This window comes from Lagopus muta, chromosome 1, assembly GCF_023343835.1.
Source record: "Lagopus muta isolate bLagMut1 chromosome 1, bLagMut1 primary, whole genome shotgun sequence".
Taxonomy (NCBI): Eukaryota; Metazoa; Chordata; class Aves; order Galliformes; family Phasianidae; genus Lagopus; species Lagopus muta.
In genome coordinates, this window is record NC_064433.1 from 10,831,774 (window position 1) to 10,850,739 (window position 18,966).

The 18,966-nt window shown below is 36.9% G+C and overlaps 1 protein-coding gene across 3 annotated transcripts in view; it reads left to right on the forward strand.

Annotated features, from left to right (window-relative positions):
- The window catches only part of SEMA3C (semaphorin 3C), a 120,765-nt gene extending 102,389 nt beyond the window's left edge, over positions 1–18,376 (forward strand). For all 3 annotated transcript variants that reach the window (XM_048959560.1, XM_048959556.1, XM_048959568.1), the window contains 6 exons: positions 4,873–4,961; positions 7,194–7,235; positions 8,345–8,502; positions 11,286–11,353; positions 14,358–14,488; positions 16,384–18,376. In XM_048959560.1, coding sequence (XP_048815517.1) covers positions 4,873–4,961; positions 7,194–7,235; positions 8,345–8,502; positions 11,286–11,353; positions 14,358–14,488; positions 16,384–16,797 — 902 coding nt within the window. In that variant the 3' untranslated portion in view covers positions 16,798–18,376. The remainder of the gene's footprint in view (positions 1–4,872; positions 4,962–7,193; positions 7,236–8,344; positions 8,503–11,285; positions 11,354–14,357; positions 14,489–16,383) is intronic.
- The last annotated feature ends 590 nt before the right edge of the window (positions 18,377–18,966 follow it).

An 18,966-nucleotide genomic window follows, 5' to 3' on the forward strand; every position in this document is an offset into this window, starting at 1 on the left:
ATGTTTTTAATAACTTTTCTGATGCAACACTTGTTTGCAGTCTGGAACAGTAAGTACTTTCCAAGCATAAGGTTGTAATATAGTCTTAAAGATATGAATTAATTGCAAGAATACTTGTTTCCAGGGTGTTACATGGTGACCGTCTTTTTGGAAAACTTAACTTTGCTGACAACAGTAGCCTCCAGTAACATACACAATAGCCAAAATCATGTAATAAGCTACAGATTCTAACAGAAATCATCTAGTCAGAAGAGCACGGGTGCCTCCCACAGCTGTAATGCTACAGCTTCCTGTCTGTGAGCTTGGGGAGGTAGTGTTGCACAACAGTGACACAATCACTGCAGAGAGGGCTTCTGTCCTCCCCTTGCTCACGCAGGGGTGAGTCATTCAACACCTCTTAGTGACCAACTCATCTAAACCTTTTTCACAGCTTCTTAAGAAGATATGTAAAGCAGATTTTCCTACACATTTGGTTTCCTCTCATTTTTTGTTCAATCAAGATCATGGTGTCTCCAGAAGGTGGACCAAGCTCGATCTATCTGAACATTTTGCCCCCAGGCATGGCTTGTACCTGACTTTTTGTTCTTTGATGCAGCTTGAAATGATTTCACCAAGTTTCACAGCAACAATGTGAGATGGGGAAAAAAAATGCACATTTTTTTTTCAACAGATGGTGAAGATATGTGGCTGTGGTTAGAGCCCTGATTTACAGTTGAGTGTGGAAATGTCTCTCAGGCCTCACTGATAACCTGCCACCATCTCAGGTGCTTTGCTGAGACTGAACACTGTCTCAAGCAGAGAGATTTTGAGCATTCTGTTAACACTTTCCTTTCTTTTTTTCAATAATTTTATCTGCAGCTGGTTCAACTCAGTTTAGAGACCAAAAGTAATGAATCTGCCAGTGGGCTGACAAGTTCAACATAGAGAAAAGTTTACGAAGGGTTTGCCGCAATGTCTGATTTACCAGGGCTAACACAGGAAGCCTCTCTGTGAAGCTCTTGACAGAACAGCAGTTGATGTCCATTGCAGTCATTATTTTATGGTGTATAAAAGTCAGGGTTTTGATTTGTTGTTGGTTTTGTGCATGCAGTGTGGGTCGGAGGTGGGTGGGTCCTGGCTCTCTGATACTCACCATACTGACAACTGCAGTGTTCACTTAGGACTAGGGAAAGAAAAGCTAGGAGGAATTCGGAGAATGAGACTGAAATTCAGACCTATAGACTCAGCTTCTGGAATGCAGATTCCATCCAAATACCTGCATATTTTTCATCACTAATCACTAAGCTTTGCCTTTTCTATTGCCCATGTTCAGTCAGATCAGGAATTGGGGTTGTTATGAAGCACTAGTATTAATGAAGCTCAGTTGATTATTACAAGCCTCCAATTATGCTTTGCATTTCAAGAGAGTTTTTGTTCTTTTAGCTTTACTATCGTTCTTGATGTTATAATTATTTATTTATCTTTCCTTCTTCCTTTCTTGGGTGCTGTCTTCCTCCTCAGTGTATTTCTCACTCTGCATAATCTCTACTCCGTCTTTTAGCCTACAGGATATCAATGCCTTCCTCTCTTGTCATTCCCTGCTTATCAGTCCTCTCAGAAGGGGATGTGTTCTCACTGACATTGTCTTCCACATGGAGCTTGGAGATTGCAATTGCTCAAGCAGGTTTGAAACAGAAAAACAGTCATTATGAGTCGTCCTGTCATCTTGCTGTCAGCTCGAGGGAGATTCCTCCAGACATCCATCTGCCCTCCACTCTCAGCCTGGTGATGAAGTGAGGTTACAAGCAGTTCCTGGTGAAAAGTCAGGGCAGCAGTGAGCATAAATCTGTCATTTCACCTGAGACATTCTAGAAGTGGGTTTACGTTCTGGAGACACAGTAGCTTTTTTCACAACTATGTGAAATCATAACAATATAGAACTGCTTTCAAGGGGATTTCTGGAATTAGCAAATAAGCAGAGGAAGAAACAATCTTATTCGCTTTTATGAATATTCACAGAATTAGCTTAAATTTCATGCTGTGACATGAAAAAATGTGACTAACTCAATGATCTTGTAGCTGGATCACAACACAAAAGATTACCTGTTATGAAATACACTGGAAAACAGCTCAGACACTGTTATTTTGCATACATTTCCTGCAGTGCACAGTACTGCATCCTTTCCAACTTTCCTTCTGACCCAGGAATTCAGTTTGCTGCCTTGCTGTTAAAGAAAATAAGCAAATATAATTTTCAAAAAAACTCAGATGTGCCATGAGCATTCTGACATGAACACATAGAAATGACTGATGGCAGCTACTGTGCTTACAATGGGGACTTCAGTACTACTGAGGAAGGAATAAGAAGTGTTTTCTGAGCACAAATATTTGTTTTTCACTTATGAAGGAACAGACTAAGCAACAGTAGAAGGACTATTTTCAGAAGGAGTGGAGAGTTACAACCTATAAGCATTATTGGAAGTATCTATATTTATATATACAGGCTGCTGGAATTCTGTTCTCTAAGTGGTTTTATTTAATGAGTAGCTTTCTACTGCCTACTCTCCCTAAGAGGAAAATTTATTCTAAATGTTGCATTAACTTTACTAATTGTTTTAAAACAATGAAGCATATCTTTCTGCAAGGATCTGTCCCTAATGCTGCAATGAGTCAAAGGCAAACAGTCCTTAACTCTGTGTATTTTGCTTGGTTGTGACAAAAAGGTAGATAGGAACCCAGTTTTTAAATAGAAAAGGTTACTAGGACACAAGGGCTTGGCGTCAGTCATTATCAGTATTTTTTCTCAATGCCCTGGATAAAATCTCCCCTCAGGTTCTGATTTCAGTTTCGAGAAATGTTTGAGGACCAAAGACAATTTAGGAATTTTAAATGTGTGACATGCACTAATGGATCACTGAAGTAAACTGGTTCTTCAGTTATTTGGAAGCTCAGCTTCACATTCCTTTGTAGGTAGGGTTACTGTCAATGTGCTTCATATCCTGTAAGTCAGGGTCACAGGTAGCTGGCACTTTGCAAGCGGCTGAAAAAAATCACAAAAGGCTGCAACTCCTTCCTGCACGTCTGATACAGTGTTCTAGATTGTATAATTTAATATTTGACATTGATAAAGGGATGCAAAAAGACAGAGGTAGACTAGACTTAAGCTGTGTATATTTGTGAATAAATTGTTCCCTTTAGCAGAAATATACCCATGCACACACACACGTGCTTCTCCTTAGCTGTAGCGAGGGATGCATCTGCAGAAGTTTAAAGCTTTGGTGTGTCTTGGCAGTTTGTAAATCTCTCTCAGGTTCCCATAGCTTTGCTAATACTGGCACCCAGTCTAGACCACAGCTGTGCTATCAAGATTTAGTTTCAGTAATATTTCTTTGGAAGGCACTGGTTTATCGTGCCACTGTATAATGAGAATAAATGTTCTCCATAGAAGATTTTCATGAAAAATCCATGTATAACGTGCTCTGAGCACGCACAGTTGATAGCTACAGATTTTTAAGTCTTGTCCGCTTTCAATTTCTCTTTTCTTTTTTCTACTTTAAATGGCAACACATTGCAGTGTTCTACATGTGAGGTCAAGTCATTACGTGCCAATATTCTGGCCATAAACCTTAATTTTTAAAATAAAATGCTTAGTTATTTGCTAGATTCCTCCAGGGAAATAAGAAGATGTAAATTATTTATTGCAAACAACTTGCCCTACAGTTCCAGCTATGGAATTTAGTCACTGCCCTTAAAAGCAAAGGGAAAATTGCAGTTTTTCAGTTTACATAGTCTACATCGTCAATTGCCAAACAGGAAACTGAGATTTCCTTTCCTCAATCACAAATTCATAAAAATACACGTAGATACTTACCTATATTGTGCTGTACTCATGTTTTACTAACCACAAAAGTCTATACTGCTCATAAAACTTTTGAAGGCCAAACAGAATCTGTACCATGTGTTCCCATTCCTCAGAATCAATACTGAACAAATAAATATATTGTACTCAGACAAATTTTCAGGCCTTTCAGATTATTTCTTCCCAGAAAATGTCCCTATGCCCACCCTTCTGATTCCCCACAGTCTTTCTTTTCTACCACATCCAAAATACTTCAGAGCATGTCTCAGCCTTCATGAACCTACACAGAATGACTCCTCCATTTTGTATGCTCTTTCCACATAAATTCACTAAATCACTAATTTTCCTACTCATGGTATCTACCCACAAAAACACCACCACTGGCACATCATTTTTGCTTCCTACTCATTTCTTCAACCTGAGGGGCTTGAAACTGTATTTTGACACAGCAACTATAATTGAGTCATTACAGTGTCTTCTCCTTGCCTTTTTTTCCTTTTTCTACATGGACCAAAAAAATAACTCCTACTAATATATAAAGGGCTTAGGTATTGCTTGATTTTCTGGAAAAAAATCTTTCAGCTGATTATTTTTAGAAGTAGATTAAGTTATTCTTTGGAATATTTACTTTTCCTGTCATCAGTTGTCATTTCATATTTTTACTGGGTATGAATACACTTTAACTATACAGTAGCTCTCCTTCACTTTGTGCTCTGTTTTCACTGTAAGATCATTACTGATTTTGATTGATTTTTTTCAGGTAGAATGGTAATGATGATGATACTCCAGTCTTACCATGACTTCTTGAAGTTCATGTATAAGAATAATACTATTTACAGTCATGTAGAAGTTATCCACAGTCTGTGACTTGTGAGGGAGTCGTGAGGGAGCTTTCTCACCCCAAATTAATATTTTTTCATACCTTTCTCTGTGTCACATTGCTGGCTTTGATGTTTCTTCTCATAGTTGGTAATGTTTCATCTTTTTTTATCTCTCTATCTCACATGATTTGATTTTTTTCTCATCTTTTCTAGATCAAGGAACTGTACAAAAAGTTGTTGTCTTACCCACCAACTTCTCTGCAAGCGGAGAACTCATTTTAGAAGAGCTGGAGGTTTTTCAGGTTTGGCTTGCTCCTACATTTACTCTTCCAATGTGTATGTTCACACAAACACTTTGTTCTAAAGACTTTGGCAAGGGCAACTGTGACTTGATAAAAGATCAAGTGAATGTGCCTACTGTCAGCTTGATACCCACCCAAAGAGCAAAATAAAATGTCTGAATGAGTACTGTAGGAACGCTTAAATCCCTTTTTAGCCTGTATATAAGTTGCTTATTTTTTATGTTGTCATACTATATAGTAGGATTTTAATAACATTCTTATCAGGTTATGTTGTAGTGGCTTCTGGAATGTCACTTCTGTCACTGGCATTACATATTGAGACTAGTCTTATTTACAGATGAAATATAAGATACTTCTTTAATTATCTGATAATCTTCCTAATTCTGGGCTGCAGAATTGAAGCAAACTAGTGATTTTGCTCAGATGCAGATCTTCAAAGCTTCTGGAGTCAAAAACCCAACAAGATTAACACAACATGAACCAAAAAGAAACACAAGCATCTATGGGAAAAAAATAAAGGAATAGCCTCTGTCAGTCACTCTGGCATGTAGCAGCTTGTAATAACCTAAAGAAAACATTCATCCTCATGTTAAAGATTCCCCTTCACATTTTTGAATGGGATGTTCTTTAATATAAGTAGCCTCAGGGCAAATGGTGTTATTCATCTATAAACTTAGCTAAGGGCTTTGTCGTGGGCTTTTCTTTTATTTTTCTTCTATTTCACTGAGAGTATACAATAACAAAAATGTAAGCTTTTTATCTAGACATGCAACAATAGCTATTTCGCTAAGGAAAGGAATACTTTCTGTGTCAACCTTCAAAAAAGCATAATTAGCTCTCTAGGCTTTTGTTGAAAACCTCCCTTTGAAAAAGATATATGTAAGTAACACTACTTAGAGTGCCATTTGCCCAGCTATTACTTACTCCATTTGCAGAGCAGACAGGTGGGATGAGAGCAATCTTGATTCTGAGCTTCATTTCTGGGTATCCCTGCACAGACCTTTTTATCCTGAACATTCAAAATCACAGTACCATAACTGCAGCAGTTGCAGTCTGTGCGGACAATGAGACAATGCTTTCATGAGTCTCTCCAAGAGGTAGGAATGAGATCAGTAGTTTTGTGCAAGTAAATATGGAGAGTAAGCAAAGCAAAGATTCCAGAATATAAATAAGATCATAGAATCATAGAATCACTCAGGTTGGAAAAGACCTTAAAGATAATCGAGTCCATCCATGACCTAACCATACTACCCTAACTAACAACCCTCTGCTAAATCATATCCCTGAGCAAGATGTGGCATCAAATCCAGTGTTGTATTGAAACTTGGATCTTCAGACAGTTCAGTCATAAAATAATGCAGTGCAGCTCTACACTCCTTCATACCTTTGCCAATTCTCATGATTCACAGCCAGATTTTCTACTGCTGGCCTTCCCACTTCGCCTGTAGTCCACTGCAGTTAATCCTGGCCCACCGGTGGGGCTTTCCTTTGTGACTGAGCAATTGCTGAATCTTCAAAAAATGCTAAACATTTTTATTACTATCATTCTAATAATTTGTTTGGATGAGAATAATGAATTGCTTCACTTGCTTAAGGCAGTGAATGTGATAATTCCTTTTCCAGCTTTCTAAGATCCAGTTTGGACACAGACAATAACAGACTCCGGTGATGACACACAGTAGTATACTGTACTGTCTCTGGGAACAAAACATTCAGTAACACACCTGCCATTTTTAATATTCTTATCATAGACAATCTGAAAGTGTGTTGGATGTTGGCCAAACTGTATGCACTGTAGATAATGTGCAGGAGAAGTATGACATATTCTTAACAGAGTCATGTAGTAAATATGCATGTGCTGTTGCATGATTTTTCCATATAATCAATTCTGAAGAAGGCTTTTTTTATTGCAAAGTGAAAATAATGGCTTCAAAACACATAGCTGCTGTATTGCTAAACTAACACAAATGCAGGTTAATTAGTACTGTACGAAAATCAATGCATGTAATGAATAATAATGCCGTTGAGCTCAGCATTTACTGAGACATTCATTGTATTTGTGAAATTTGATTAGTTGTGAAAATAGTGAGTAGTAGGGGTGATGCTTTTCCAATATGTGGAAAGTTAAAGTTCTGTTAGATATGACTCAGATCTTATTGAACTTTAAATATTGATTTTGCAAGTGCATTAACAAGAGTCTTTGTAAATGTGGTTTGAAATCTTGTCTTTCAGAGTAACTCTCCTATAACAACAATGAAGATTTCATCTAAAAAGGTAAGGAGAAAAAGAATGCTTGCTTAATGTTATTAATAGAGAAACAAATAGACTTAAAATGTTAACAGATCAATTGTACTGCATCATAGTAAATATTTTCTGTAATTAATGTGGAGAAACATGACAGGATCTGACACAGGCTGTTAATCTGCCCAAGAGCCAGTAATATAAAATAATTTATATTAACTATTTATAATTTCTAAATCACTTAAAGTATCTTTAAAAAAATAATAACAAATAATTTTTTAAAAGTATTAAAAGATGAAATTTGTACTCCTTATTTTACTTATGTCCTAAATAGAAATTTTCCTTTGGAAATATGGTGCATACAAAGAAGTGTGATGTTGGATCTAAGGAGAAATTGTACGTGTCTGTTCTCTACTAGGGAATAGGAATGATGAAAATAACTGTAAGGATATCTAATGAAATGTCAAACACTCAAACTAAAAATAGTCATTCCATGATTTTTAAAGCAATGCATTGCTGAGTATTTCACAAACCAGTGAAGAGGTAAATACTCCTCACTCGTCACTGAATTAAGTTCAGCGTAATTTATTAGATTTGTGACCAAAAGAACAGGGAAGTGTCTAGATTTTGTATTAAATAATAAAAATAAATAATACAAGTTATCATTTGTTATAAAATTTCTACTGCCTTAATTTTCCAGGTAACTAAGGCTGTATGCTGGATCTACGCCACAGCACAATCTCTAGGATTTATGTATTGGAAGTCTATGCACTGGAGAATCCAAGTAGGAACTCTGCATAATATTTACTAATGTGACTATATGCAGAGAAAATACATAGTTCAAAGGCATGAGCCAACAGTCCTCAGTGAATCAGAACCAAGTTCTCAAATCTGAGCAATATTAAGTCAGTCTGCCTGCTTCAGCATGGAAGTGTGACATTCAATGTGGAAAAAAAAAAAACATTCTAAGTAGTTCTAAGTGTTCTCTAACAGGAAGGTGGAAATATTACAGTCCTGTTCACTTGAGAGATGTCTTTTTTTCTTAGTTTTACGTATATTAGTGGCTTCTCTCTTGGTCTTGAGTCAAGTCCCGGGTGAAGTTCCTCCACATTTAAAATAAATCTTTCCATTTCCTTCTACAGCAACAGCTGTACGTGAGCTCAGAGGAAGGGATCACACAGGTCCCCCTGCACCGCTGCCACATCTATGGGACCGCCTGTGCTGACTGCTGCCTTGCCCGGGACCCTTACTGTGCCTGGGATGGCAACTCCTGCTCCAGGTTCTATCCCACAGGGAAAAGGTAAGTGGTCCTGTGAAGTCTGCCAGGAATGTAGAAATAAAGCTTTTGCTCTGCTATGTAGCTTGGAGTCTTGTAATGCAATACAGAAGTGGAATGTCATTCCTTTCAGGAGCACATGCAAATTGGTACTGTTCATCACCTAGGACTGTATGATAAAAGGCTTGCCTTTTCATATTTAAAGCAACAGATGGGGGGAAAAAAAAAAAGCACCCTATTCATAATCATAAATATTAATCTGATGTCTCATACACAAAAAAATCAGTGAAACGTTTGTTCCCTTTGTTAAAATTCAGTTGCTCACTATGGATATAATTAAGATAGCCCTAAATACAGCCAGATATCACTGAGGTTGTTTGATGAATAAAGTCATTTATTTTTTTGTTCCTCGCTTGCTTTTAAATGAGAAGAATTATTTCTATGGAAATTTTAGGCAAATGTGACTTCCATTTAGAGCTTGCAGATTTGGGTTTTTTGACATGAGATTTATTAATGCAGGCAAGAAGAGCAATTTCTCTTTAATTTACAACAGAGCTAATAGTCCATCTCTTAATTCTTATGCAAAACAGGAGCCGCTTTCCACCTCCCTAGGGAAACATTTAATAGCATGGGGCTGTAGTGAGCTCTTGTATTGCTAAGATTCCATTTCATGTACAAACAAAGCTACAGAATGTACAGTGAAGTGTTACTGCAGAGGAGAAAACCCTTTCAGTTACATGCCAGAGTGGATGTCACTGTGCTCACTCCCTGAACCTGGCCTGCTTCAGTGACCCAACTAGTTGATGACAGTGTCGTCCTTTGGATGAAAGATGACTTGAATAAATATTCTTGAATTCTTGTATTCTTGAATAATTCATAATTTCAGATAAAAAGACAAAGCTCAATATGGCTATGGCAGTTAAAGATACAGCACAATACCTGAGCCTTGTACTGCTTTCACTTACTATATTTAAACTGTCTGCAAATTGATTGTTTTCTTCCAATGAAGCAAAGGTCAGAAGACAGAAAGGAAAGAAAAGAGAATCCCCAAGTCTCAGGCCACCTAACTCCTACACTAACTGAAAGATAATGAGCAGTGAGGTATACACAGTCTGTACAGTTTCCAGTGGATTCCTTTTCATCTCCATGTATCCACCCAGGGTTATTTCCACTGGGGCTTTCTTTCTTGTTGACATTTTATGTGCAATTTACTTTTTATAGCAAATGAAAATAAACACATGGAAATAATCTGTTTTCACATGTGAAGGAAGTGAGTGGTCCTGTTAACTAACAGGAGGGATTATAAAGAATAAAACATTGGTAGTTAGAACCCCATAGTTCAGACAGCTTTTTGCTGGGCACATTTGTTCATTTGAATCTTTTGATTCCCAGTCTCTGTTCCTCACCTAAATTTATTTACCTGGGAGTATCTTCATTTTCTAAAACCACCTCCTCAGACTTCTTTTGATAAGTATCAGAGTTAAAGTTTAGATCCTCAGAACTGCTTAATGTAACAAGCATGCCATTGCTGATGGAGTGGAGCAACTCATGGGAACAACAGGCATCCTGAAATTCACTGAGAAATTCTTCACTGTCTGCTCTGACTTACATGTACAGTTCACACAGGTCAAGATCCTAAGGCATAATCACATGCTTTTAATGTTTACTATCAAAAATATACTTGGAATGTCAGAAATTACATTTTTGAAAGATCAACTTTCAAATGTTGCCTTTTAAAACTATCCAGTGAAGGACCTGGTAATGAAGGATTAGAAAGATTAGTTGTCTCTCACTGTGTCTGCAGTACCTGGTATAGTATGACTAAAGAACATCACCCTTCACTTAGCAATGCTGCAGCTCCAGGGGCATTTTTGGTTTCATATCCATAAGTCATTAGTGCATAGCTTAAGTACTGTAGTTACATATCCCCTTCCTTTGCAACAAGTGCCTATCCGCAGTATATTTTTTTCACTGAACTTGATAAATGTTGAACTAATGTATGGAATATTTAGTTTTAAAAATAGTTTTAAAAAAGTAATGTATACTAAGAATAGAAATACAGGTTCCAGATCTTCATGCACTGAATTCTGTGAGCCCAAAGAGGGCTAAAATGCCAGTACTCGCAGTCCCAGTAAACTCCTAAACTACTTAGCTTATAGAATCATGGTTTTGAATCTGTCATCCAAGTAGTATAATAAAGTCTCATTTTGAAGTATTTTAAGACATGGTGAGTTTTGAGTATCTTTTGGAAAGAAAGAAAGTTACATGCCCTCATGTAAAGGCAGAACTGAATCTGAGCTTTTCACCATTGTGAATACTTCTGCCTCTATGCTATCACAGTGGCTTTCAAGCACCATAAATATACCACCTCCCAAAATCGAGTAGGGAACACGTCCTGCACCATGATTATCAGTTGGTGCATTAGATATGAACTCTGTGATTCTTCCACATCAAATTCTCAGATGCTTATCCACTTGAAGACCATTTGAATCTGAGAGGTCTGTCTCTGAATGTTAAATCTTGCAACACTAAACCTATGTCAACTTTATGCATCACCTCTAGCTCTTCCACCCCGATGCCTTCATTGCAAAACTACTTTGCCTACCAAAAGAACAACTGTCTTAAGAAACTCAGCAAACTAGTTATTCCCTTAAACAGCATCTTCTCTCTAACATGCCTGGCAGCAGAAAAGCAACCTCAAAGTAGGTCATGAACTATGACTGATAACTGACTAGGTATATAAAAAAAAATGTTTATTTGAAGAATAGTCGTTTTGGAATAACAATTTGTGTTTTAAAATATTTTAGGAGGAGTCGTAGGCAAGATGTGAGACATGGAAACCCTCTGACTCAGTGCCGAGGTTTCAACCTGAAAGGTACTGTAATTTAGAGATCCTTATGCTATATAAAGAATGCATGGCTTTCCTTGTATGATTCATTGCAGCTCACATCTGTGTGGTTTACTGGTAAAACATAATTATTTTCCAAGTCTGAGTCTTTCCTTGCAATTATCTGAATCCTGCATAAATGTGATATAATGATAACCCATGAAATGTAGAGTTCAACATAGATGAAATAAGAAGCTGATAGTACTGACTAGAAACAGGTATAGTGAATTTGAGTGCTTTTCTAAGTCCTTTAAGTCTTTATTAATTTCTCTTTATTTGATTAAGTCTCAGCTCTGAGCATTTAGAGTAAAACAGAATTTGAAGTTATATTAGTTTTTGCAACACATCTTTCAGCAGGTTCCTTTGTGTTGTCTTTATTCCTTTCTCCCTTTAACTAGAAAAAGAATTTGCTTCAAACCTCTTTATAAAAACCCTTGTTTCTAGTTGTGCAACTGTTTAGCCAGGCTGGAACAGTGCTGATAGGCAGTGGAGAAAATATTCTGCCTTCCCAGCTGCCCCTTTCTCCACATTGCTAGTTAGCAGTCATATATGGCCAAAGTCATAAGTAGATGCAGACATAAAGGCAGCTTAATCCTTTTTAACTCCATGCATGCCTAAGTTAGGCTGTGGCAACATCAAAACACAGCCACGTGAGAATCATGTTCCAGTTTCGGAGCTGTGTCTTCTAAGTGTGCTCTCAACTGTGCCATCTGGAGATGAAATAATACATCTCACTGTAAATTGACTGAATTTTTGATTGAATGAGAGAAGAATGCTTGAAGAGTTATGTCAAAGGTTCAGTCACACAGAATTTTGTTTTGCTTTTTTCTTTCTGTATCCCACAGGAACCTCCTGCTTACTCTTGTGGTCTTTTTTCTTCCTGGAGTAAGTCAGGCATAGAATCCTCAGCCCAAATGTGGCTAATGGTGCTCTGGCTGCCAGCCCACAGTGCCAATGTATCATTCTCCATGACTCAGTGTTAGGTCATTTATACAAAACTGGATAGCTTCAACAAGTTAATCACAAACTTGTGATCAGCTTTGCCCTACCATTACATTATGCACCTGAGCTCTGAGACATTCATATTAAAGCTCAGGCTCTGAACCATGAAGAAACTTGAGCTGTGTGTCTACCTTGCAGTCATGTGCAATGACCACCCACCCACTGTCTGTCCCAAGGACAGGTGTCTCCTCTTTCAATGTGGAAAATGTGAGAATGTCAGCTGTCTGCTTTGTGGGCTAAGGGGAAACAAACATTTAAACCTTGACATTCTTGTAACACAGGAATCTTGTTTTCAAGACATTTATCTTAGTTTTGATATATTTATAGATTTGGATGTTTTAGCAATTTTAAAGGATGTTTCAGTGACAGCAGTGTAGGTAGACGACACTCTCTCCTCTGGGGGAATAAAAAGAAACAGCAACTTGGACGCTTTCAAAATATAATCCAAGCTACTTATGGCAAAACTATTATGTTGGAAGGAAAACTGAAATCTGCCTAAATGACAGAAGAGCAGAGTTGGATGACAACAAGAAATCTTCCAAGTTTATAAGGAACGACAGTCTTGAAACTCAGCGTTCAAGCATGACAGGTTGCTTGCCTTAGACGAAAACCAATATTTTTTGGCATATTGTTATTTTTTTAAGAGATCATTAAGAACTAAAGGGTTTGTAATATTTCTTTTCAGAAGTTAAGTACTTCAGTATTGCTTATCCTTGTGTTAGTGTTTATGGCCATTAAAGAAATGCATTTTTATTTTGTCACTGTTCTTCTCAGTATTTGTAAGTGGCATTTACGTGATATATTTTGCCCCAGTGTACAAAACAAAAAAAAAATTGCTACAGCTTTGATTTCTTCAGTGTTATACAGCTACAGACAGGACATCCAAGCTCTGCTAGTTTATGATCTTTGAATGCAAAATATGTCTACATTATTCTGGTAAAAAATTGCAATTGATTTTGGCACAACCTCATAAATGTGCTGAGAACTTGCAAGGACTAAAACCATGGAAAGTCTCCTTCCTTTATTAGCATAGATTCCCATTTCATATGTGAATTGATGAAAGAAGTTGAGAATGGAAGATAAAATACATTCTGAGGAAGACCAGTTTTAGGACTGTGCAAAAATACAGTATAATTACTACTCATTTATGAAAATAAATAAATATTTTTATTTTATATATGTAGTAAGCTTTTAAATCTGAAGTGTATTCTTTTTTTTTTTTCTGGACAAATATTATAATTTGTGGCAAGTAATGAACATCTAGAAGTTGCTTTCAGTAACTGCCATCTATCTAGACTACAAAGGGCCACAGCAAGTCTAAATGATGACATACACTCAGCATTTGCCCACATATTGCTGGAGTGCTATATATCTTTCCTGGTCTCTGTTGATTGCCTAAGTATTGAATTTCAGATTTAGAGCCAGGCCCTTTTTCTTGCTTTTTTAGAGGGGAGTATGTTTACAGTAAAGTCTGCCCTCTCTTGCTTCCCTGTGATAGTGCATGACTGTTGAAATAGATGGAGCTGTCCTTATGTCATGATGTATTTTAGAATCATACCAACAATATTGCCCTAATTTCCAAACTGTGAAGTGTGAAGAAGTATACCAAATATTTTGTTCTATGTTGGAGAGTTCCAAACAGGTGGTTTTGTCATAGTAGAGAATGAGATAATTTCTGGAAAGAATATCCCCAGGCTTTTATCCCATCAGTAGAAGTGTCTGGGCATGCATTTGCTTACCTGCCCACAGGTATCCCACTTTCTCGGAAGAGATCATATCTAAGTGATAATGCCAGTATTTGGAGCAGGCTTTTCTTCATTACATTTAATTTCCTTTCTTTGAAAATATTGTACCATAATGTATCTATTATCTGCTAATATCAGGATTGGATGTACTCCAATTGACTGTATTCCAAGTGGTGCTACACAGTTATTTGTTTTCTATACACCAACATTTACAGTAGCCTGACCTGTCTTCTTTTATTTCGTAGCATACAGAAATGCAGCAGAAACAGTCCAATATGGAGTGAAAAACAACACCACCTTTCTTGAATGCACACCCAAATCTCCTCAGGCTTCTATTAAATGGCTGCTACAGAAAGATAATGACAGGAGGAAAGAGGTGAGTAATGTCAACAAAACAACAGCTCTGAAAGGGACCTCAGTCAGCATCCCCATCTCAGAATGAGGCGAGATGGCATTTGTGTTTTCATTAGACTATGAATCTGGAGAATTTGCGTGGGCACAGGACATCAGACAGCCCTTTACTTCTATAAATCAAGATAGTCTTCAGTGAGGCAGAAAGGCATTTGACTCCTCAGCTCCGCCAGCTCCGATCAGAGCAGAATAGCTATTAAATAATAATAAAGTCAAGGAACTAGTTAATGAATTTTTCCTTCGCACCTTACTAATTGCAAATGGAAAGTTTGCAGTGCTTGGGAAAGAAGCATAAAGGCAGTAAACTGTGTAAAGTTCAGGAAGAAGTCTTCTTGCAGTGGCCTCTCTGTGCTTTTGAAGAGATAAAAGGCATAAGTGGGAGAAATGTGAAAGGCTTCTTTAGCAAGAACATATATTGACAAAAGCATTTCCCCACCATGCTGCAATCACATTTTCCATTACTGCATTCTCTAAGGCTCTCAAATTTCAGCACTATAATACACAGTAAGATTGTTTATGAGGAACACATCTTTTTTAACTAATATGAAAGGGGAAAAATCCATTTCAGATCTGAGGCAGTTACTGTGTGAATAACAAGGAATATCTTTGTAAGGAAAAATTAAGTGTTATGGTGTCTGTTGATAGTTTATAAATACTGAAAAGCACTACTCTCATAACAGGCCATTTTCCAAAATCAGAGAGGACTTAGAAGCTTTTTGTTGAGTCTTTTCAACATATTCTCTCCTGTAGTCTTGGGATATTTAAGCCATGCACTAGTAATGTAGGTGAAATTCTTTAACCCTTTGCTTCAGAATAGCATCTTCCTCTTTTTTCTTGTTGTTTTCCATATCGTTACCAGAATCAATGCAGTTTTAAATAGAAGCAGTCAAAGCAATCAAAAGGTTAATTACATTTCAAGCTGAACTTAATCTCTCAGGTTTCTGAACAGCGTCTAAAGAACTTTACAATAACAGAATAGCTCAGTAAATAAATGAGTTCCTAAAAGTAACAGGTATAATGAAAAGTTCAGTGTCAAAATAGAAAAATATTTCATACAAATAGCAGCACTGTTATTCTTTGATAATGGGGTATTAGCAATTTTTATTTCATAGCTGAAATGACAAGGGACATGTGCAGTCCTTTGTAATTAGATGATGACAAAACAAGCTGTGGTAACTTGCTTTCTTCAGATGATGTGATCATCTCTTGGGACTATCTAAAGCCTGAAGCCAGAAAGGATACAAGAGAGTAGAAAAATTGTTCTATGTTTCCAATGAGGTAACATAGCTGATGCTGTATGAAAAAAACTTTCATACCAGGCTTTAGACTCCACAGTTCGGAGTTCTTTGGAAGTTAGCTCCTGAAACTCACTAGCCATCAAAGTTTTCATCAGAAGCCACACTCTATTCAATGACAAATCATCCCTCAGCCTAATCCTGTGCCTTTCTTCCATCAAATCTCAACAGCAACCTCTGATGCTGGAAAAGACGCTCACAGACATGTAACCCTGGCAAATAAAAGCTTGTTTTCTCAACTTCTCTTCTTGAACATTACAAATACTTTTCTTTCATGAAGATTTACATCTTTATCTCCATCCCAATCAAATCCACTTTAATATAATGAATAAAAATATGGAAGTCATTTTCTCTAGAGACACTCATGTTAGGAGTAGTCTCTTTCCTAACATTAGCAGGCACAGTGGCCACTGTGATTCATGATCACAGGAAGGAAAACATAATGCCTTTAAAAGGTTTTTTAAGAAAGATAGAGACATTTAAAGTAATAGTTAACAAGGAGTTGCAATACTGCATTATTTTGTAACATTCTTGAAAAAATTTCTTCTGTCTTTTCTACCTTTAGGTTAAGCTGAATGAGAGGATCATAGCTACTGAGCAAGGACTTCTCATTCGCTCTGTCCAAGACAGTGATCGGGGGCTTTATCACTGCATTGCAACAGAGAACAATTTCAAGCAGACCTTAGCAAAGATCAATTTCAAAGTGCTGGATACAGAGATGGTGGCCTACATGACAGACAAATGGTCCCCGTGGACCTGGGCCAGCTCTGTGCGAGCCCTGCAGTTCCACCCAAAGGACTTTGTGGGAACTTTCAGTCACTCTGAAATGCAGATGATCAACCAATACTGCAAAGACAGTAGACAGCAAGGTCAGCGGAGGGAAGAACCCCAGAAGATGAGAGGAGACTACAGCAAACTAAAGGCCCTTATCAATAGCAGGAAAAGTAGAAATCGAAGAAATCAGTTACCTGGTTCTTAATTTTATTTTGCTGAAGGAGATATCTTTGTCCTCACTGTAGAGGGCTTATATTTGTCTGTTGAGAACAAAGTTGTGCAAATACGATGAAAAATTAGATGAAATTACAACAAGCTTCAGAAAAGATCCTCCTCCAAATAAAATGCAGTGTAACTCAAGTAAAGAAAAGATGTGGAGTTTTTCAGTCCTAGGTGCTTACTGGCACTAGGTTAGTCTATGTCATGGAAACAAAAATGAGTGTTCTTCTTAAACCAGATTCATATTTAGTATCTCGTTATTTAATTATAGTTGAACAGAAATATAGTTACAGTTGAACAAGCTCAGTGCAGCATCTTACAACTCTGGAGCTGTACCAGAATGGTGGTGAAAGAATCTGGATTAAAATGCACACCCCAAGTAGGGTGGTGCAACTAAAATTTCTTTGCACTGCATTTACGAACACGAGTTTCTGCTTGTTTACTAATTAATACTGGGTTTACAATTTTCATTCATTCTTCAAATCATTTAGGTACATGCAGATAAGATGCACGTAAAGTGTAATAGAAATGTGTCATTCATTCAGAGGTCAAATGAAGGAATGAATAGAAGAAAAAAAATATGTTTTTATACTTTGTCAGAGGAAACACTGATTGTTGTGCATAGTATGAGTTGTAATAAATTAATGAGTTCTGGAATGTAACTTAAAATATCTCTGCTCATATTGATTTTTGTTAATATACAATGTTCTGTAACACTACAGAGCTTTATAAGTGGTACAACGCTAACATGAGAATGTTCATTATATGTACAATTTTGAAAGCACCTAAGTGACTTAGGTATTTTAGCTGTTTTCAAAGAATTACACTCCTTTGGTTTGTTTTGCAAAAGACAGAATGTGTAGAGTGTTTATTCAAAAAAAAGTATTTAATCTATTGCATAGTTAAATTGAGGTTGGCTTGCAATATAGAAACAAGTTATGAACATCTTTGAAAATTTTAAAACTTATTTTTTTCAGCTTCTCAACATGGAAAATGTTATCTAGGTTTTTTAAATTAAAGCTTTTCCACTTTTCTTTTTAATGCTGTTTTCACAATTTCCTCCTCTATTCTTTTTTTTCTGCTGTAAAGAATATTCGAAAAAGAAATAAAAAGTGAAAAGAAAGAGAGAAAAACAATATTTTAAAAACTGGTTAGGGTCAAAAACCAAAAAGTATAGCAACATTTTGAGAGATACATTTAAATAGAAATATTTTTGTTTAAGAAGAAGCTGTCAGGCCTATTGAAGTTCGTCTTGTTGCTAATTGGTTGCATGTGCATCAAGCTATCTTGGTAAAAGCAATCACCTTTTTTTTTTTTTTTGAGCAACACCAATACCACAAAACAGGGACAGCTGTTCTTTATTTTATTGTGTAAGAGTGTTTCAGAATCCACTGAGTCTCTTCAGAGGAATTTAGACACCAGGGAAGTCTATCTGGGGGTTAAATCTGTGGGAGTAACTTAGAAAAATTATGTTTTATTTTATGATGGTGTCAGCTATTTAACTGAGTATGGTCAGCTCAACAAAAACAAAAGCAAAAATTAAAAAAAAAAAAAAAAAAAAAAAAGGAGCTTTCTAAAAAGCCGTTGAATGAAAATAACTTCTAAGCCCAGTAAAGTTAAGAAAAAGTGGTTAGTTCCAGCCAATAACACGGATATTGTACTTTAAAACACAGTTTAAAAAAATTTAATGGGTGTTTGTTGAAACTCTTGGGCATTATTTCAATTCTACACTGGTCATAACTCTGCAGGATGTGGGAAGATACCTCAAGTTTCATGCCAGTGTGAATGAAGATCTAGTGCAATGGAGTTAGCTCTGTTACTGAGATGATACCATAGCTCTTTACGTCATATCATTGCCACCTGACATAGAATAGCTGGGAAATGGGCCCTGATTCTTTAAACCACTTAAACACTCTCCCTAAGACCTTTTGATGCTGATGGGAGTTCTTGGACTTTGGTTTATGTGCTTAGTGCTTGTTTCAAAGGGGATGGCAATGCCTGCCTGTTCATATATTACCGTGTAGCTAAGTGCTTTCCTTAATGAAAGCCTAAATGCATATATCTGCAGCATGCAGACAGTGGTATCTGGGCTCTTCTCCTCGTGGAAACCAGTGAGTAGAATTTCTCTTTGACTTCTACAAGCTTGAATCTGATC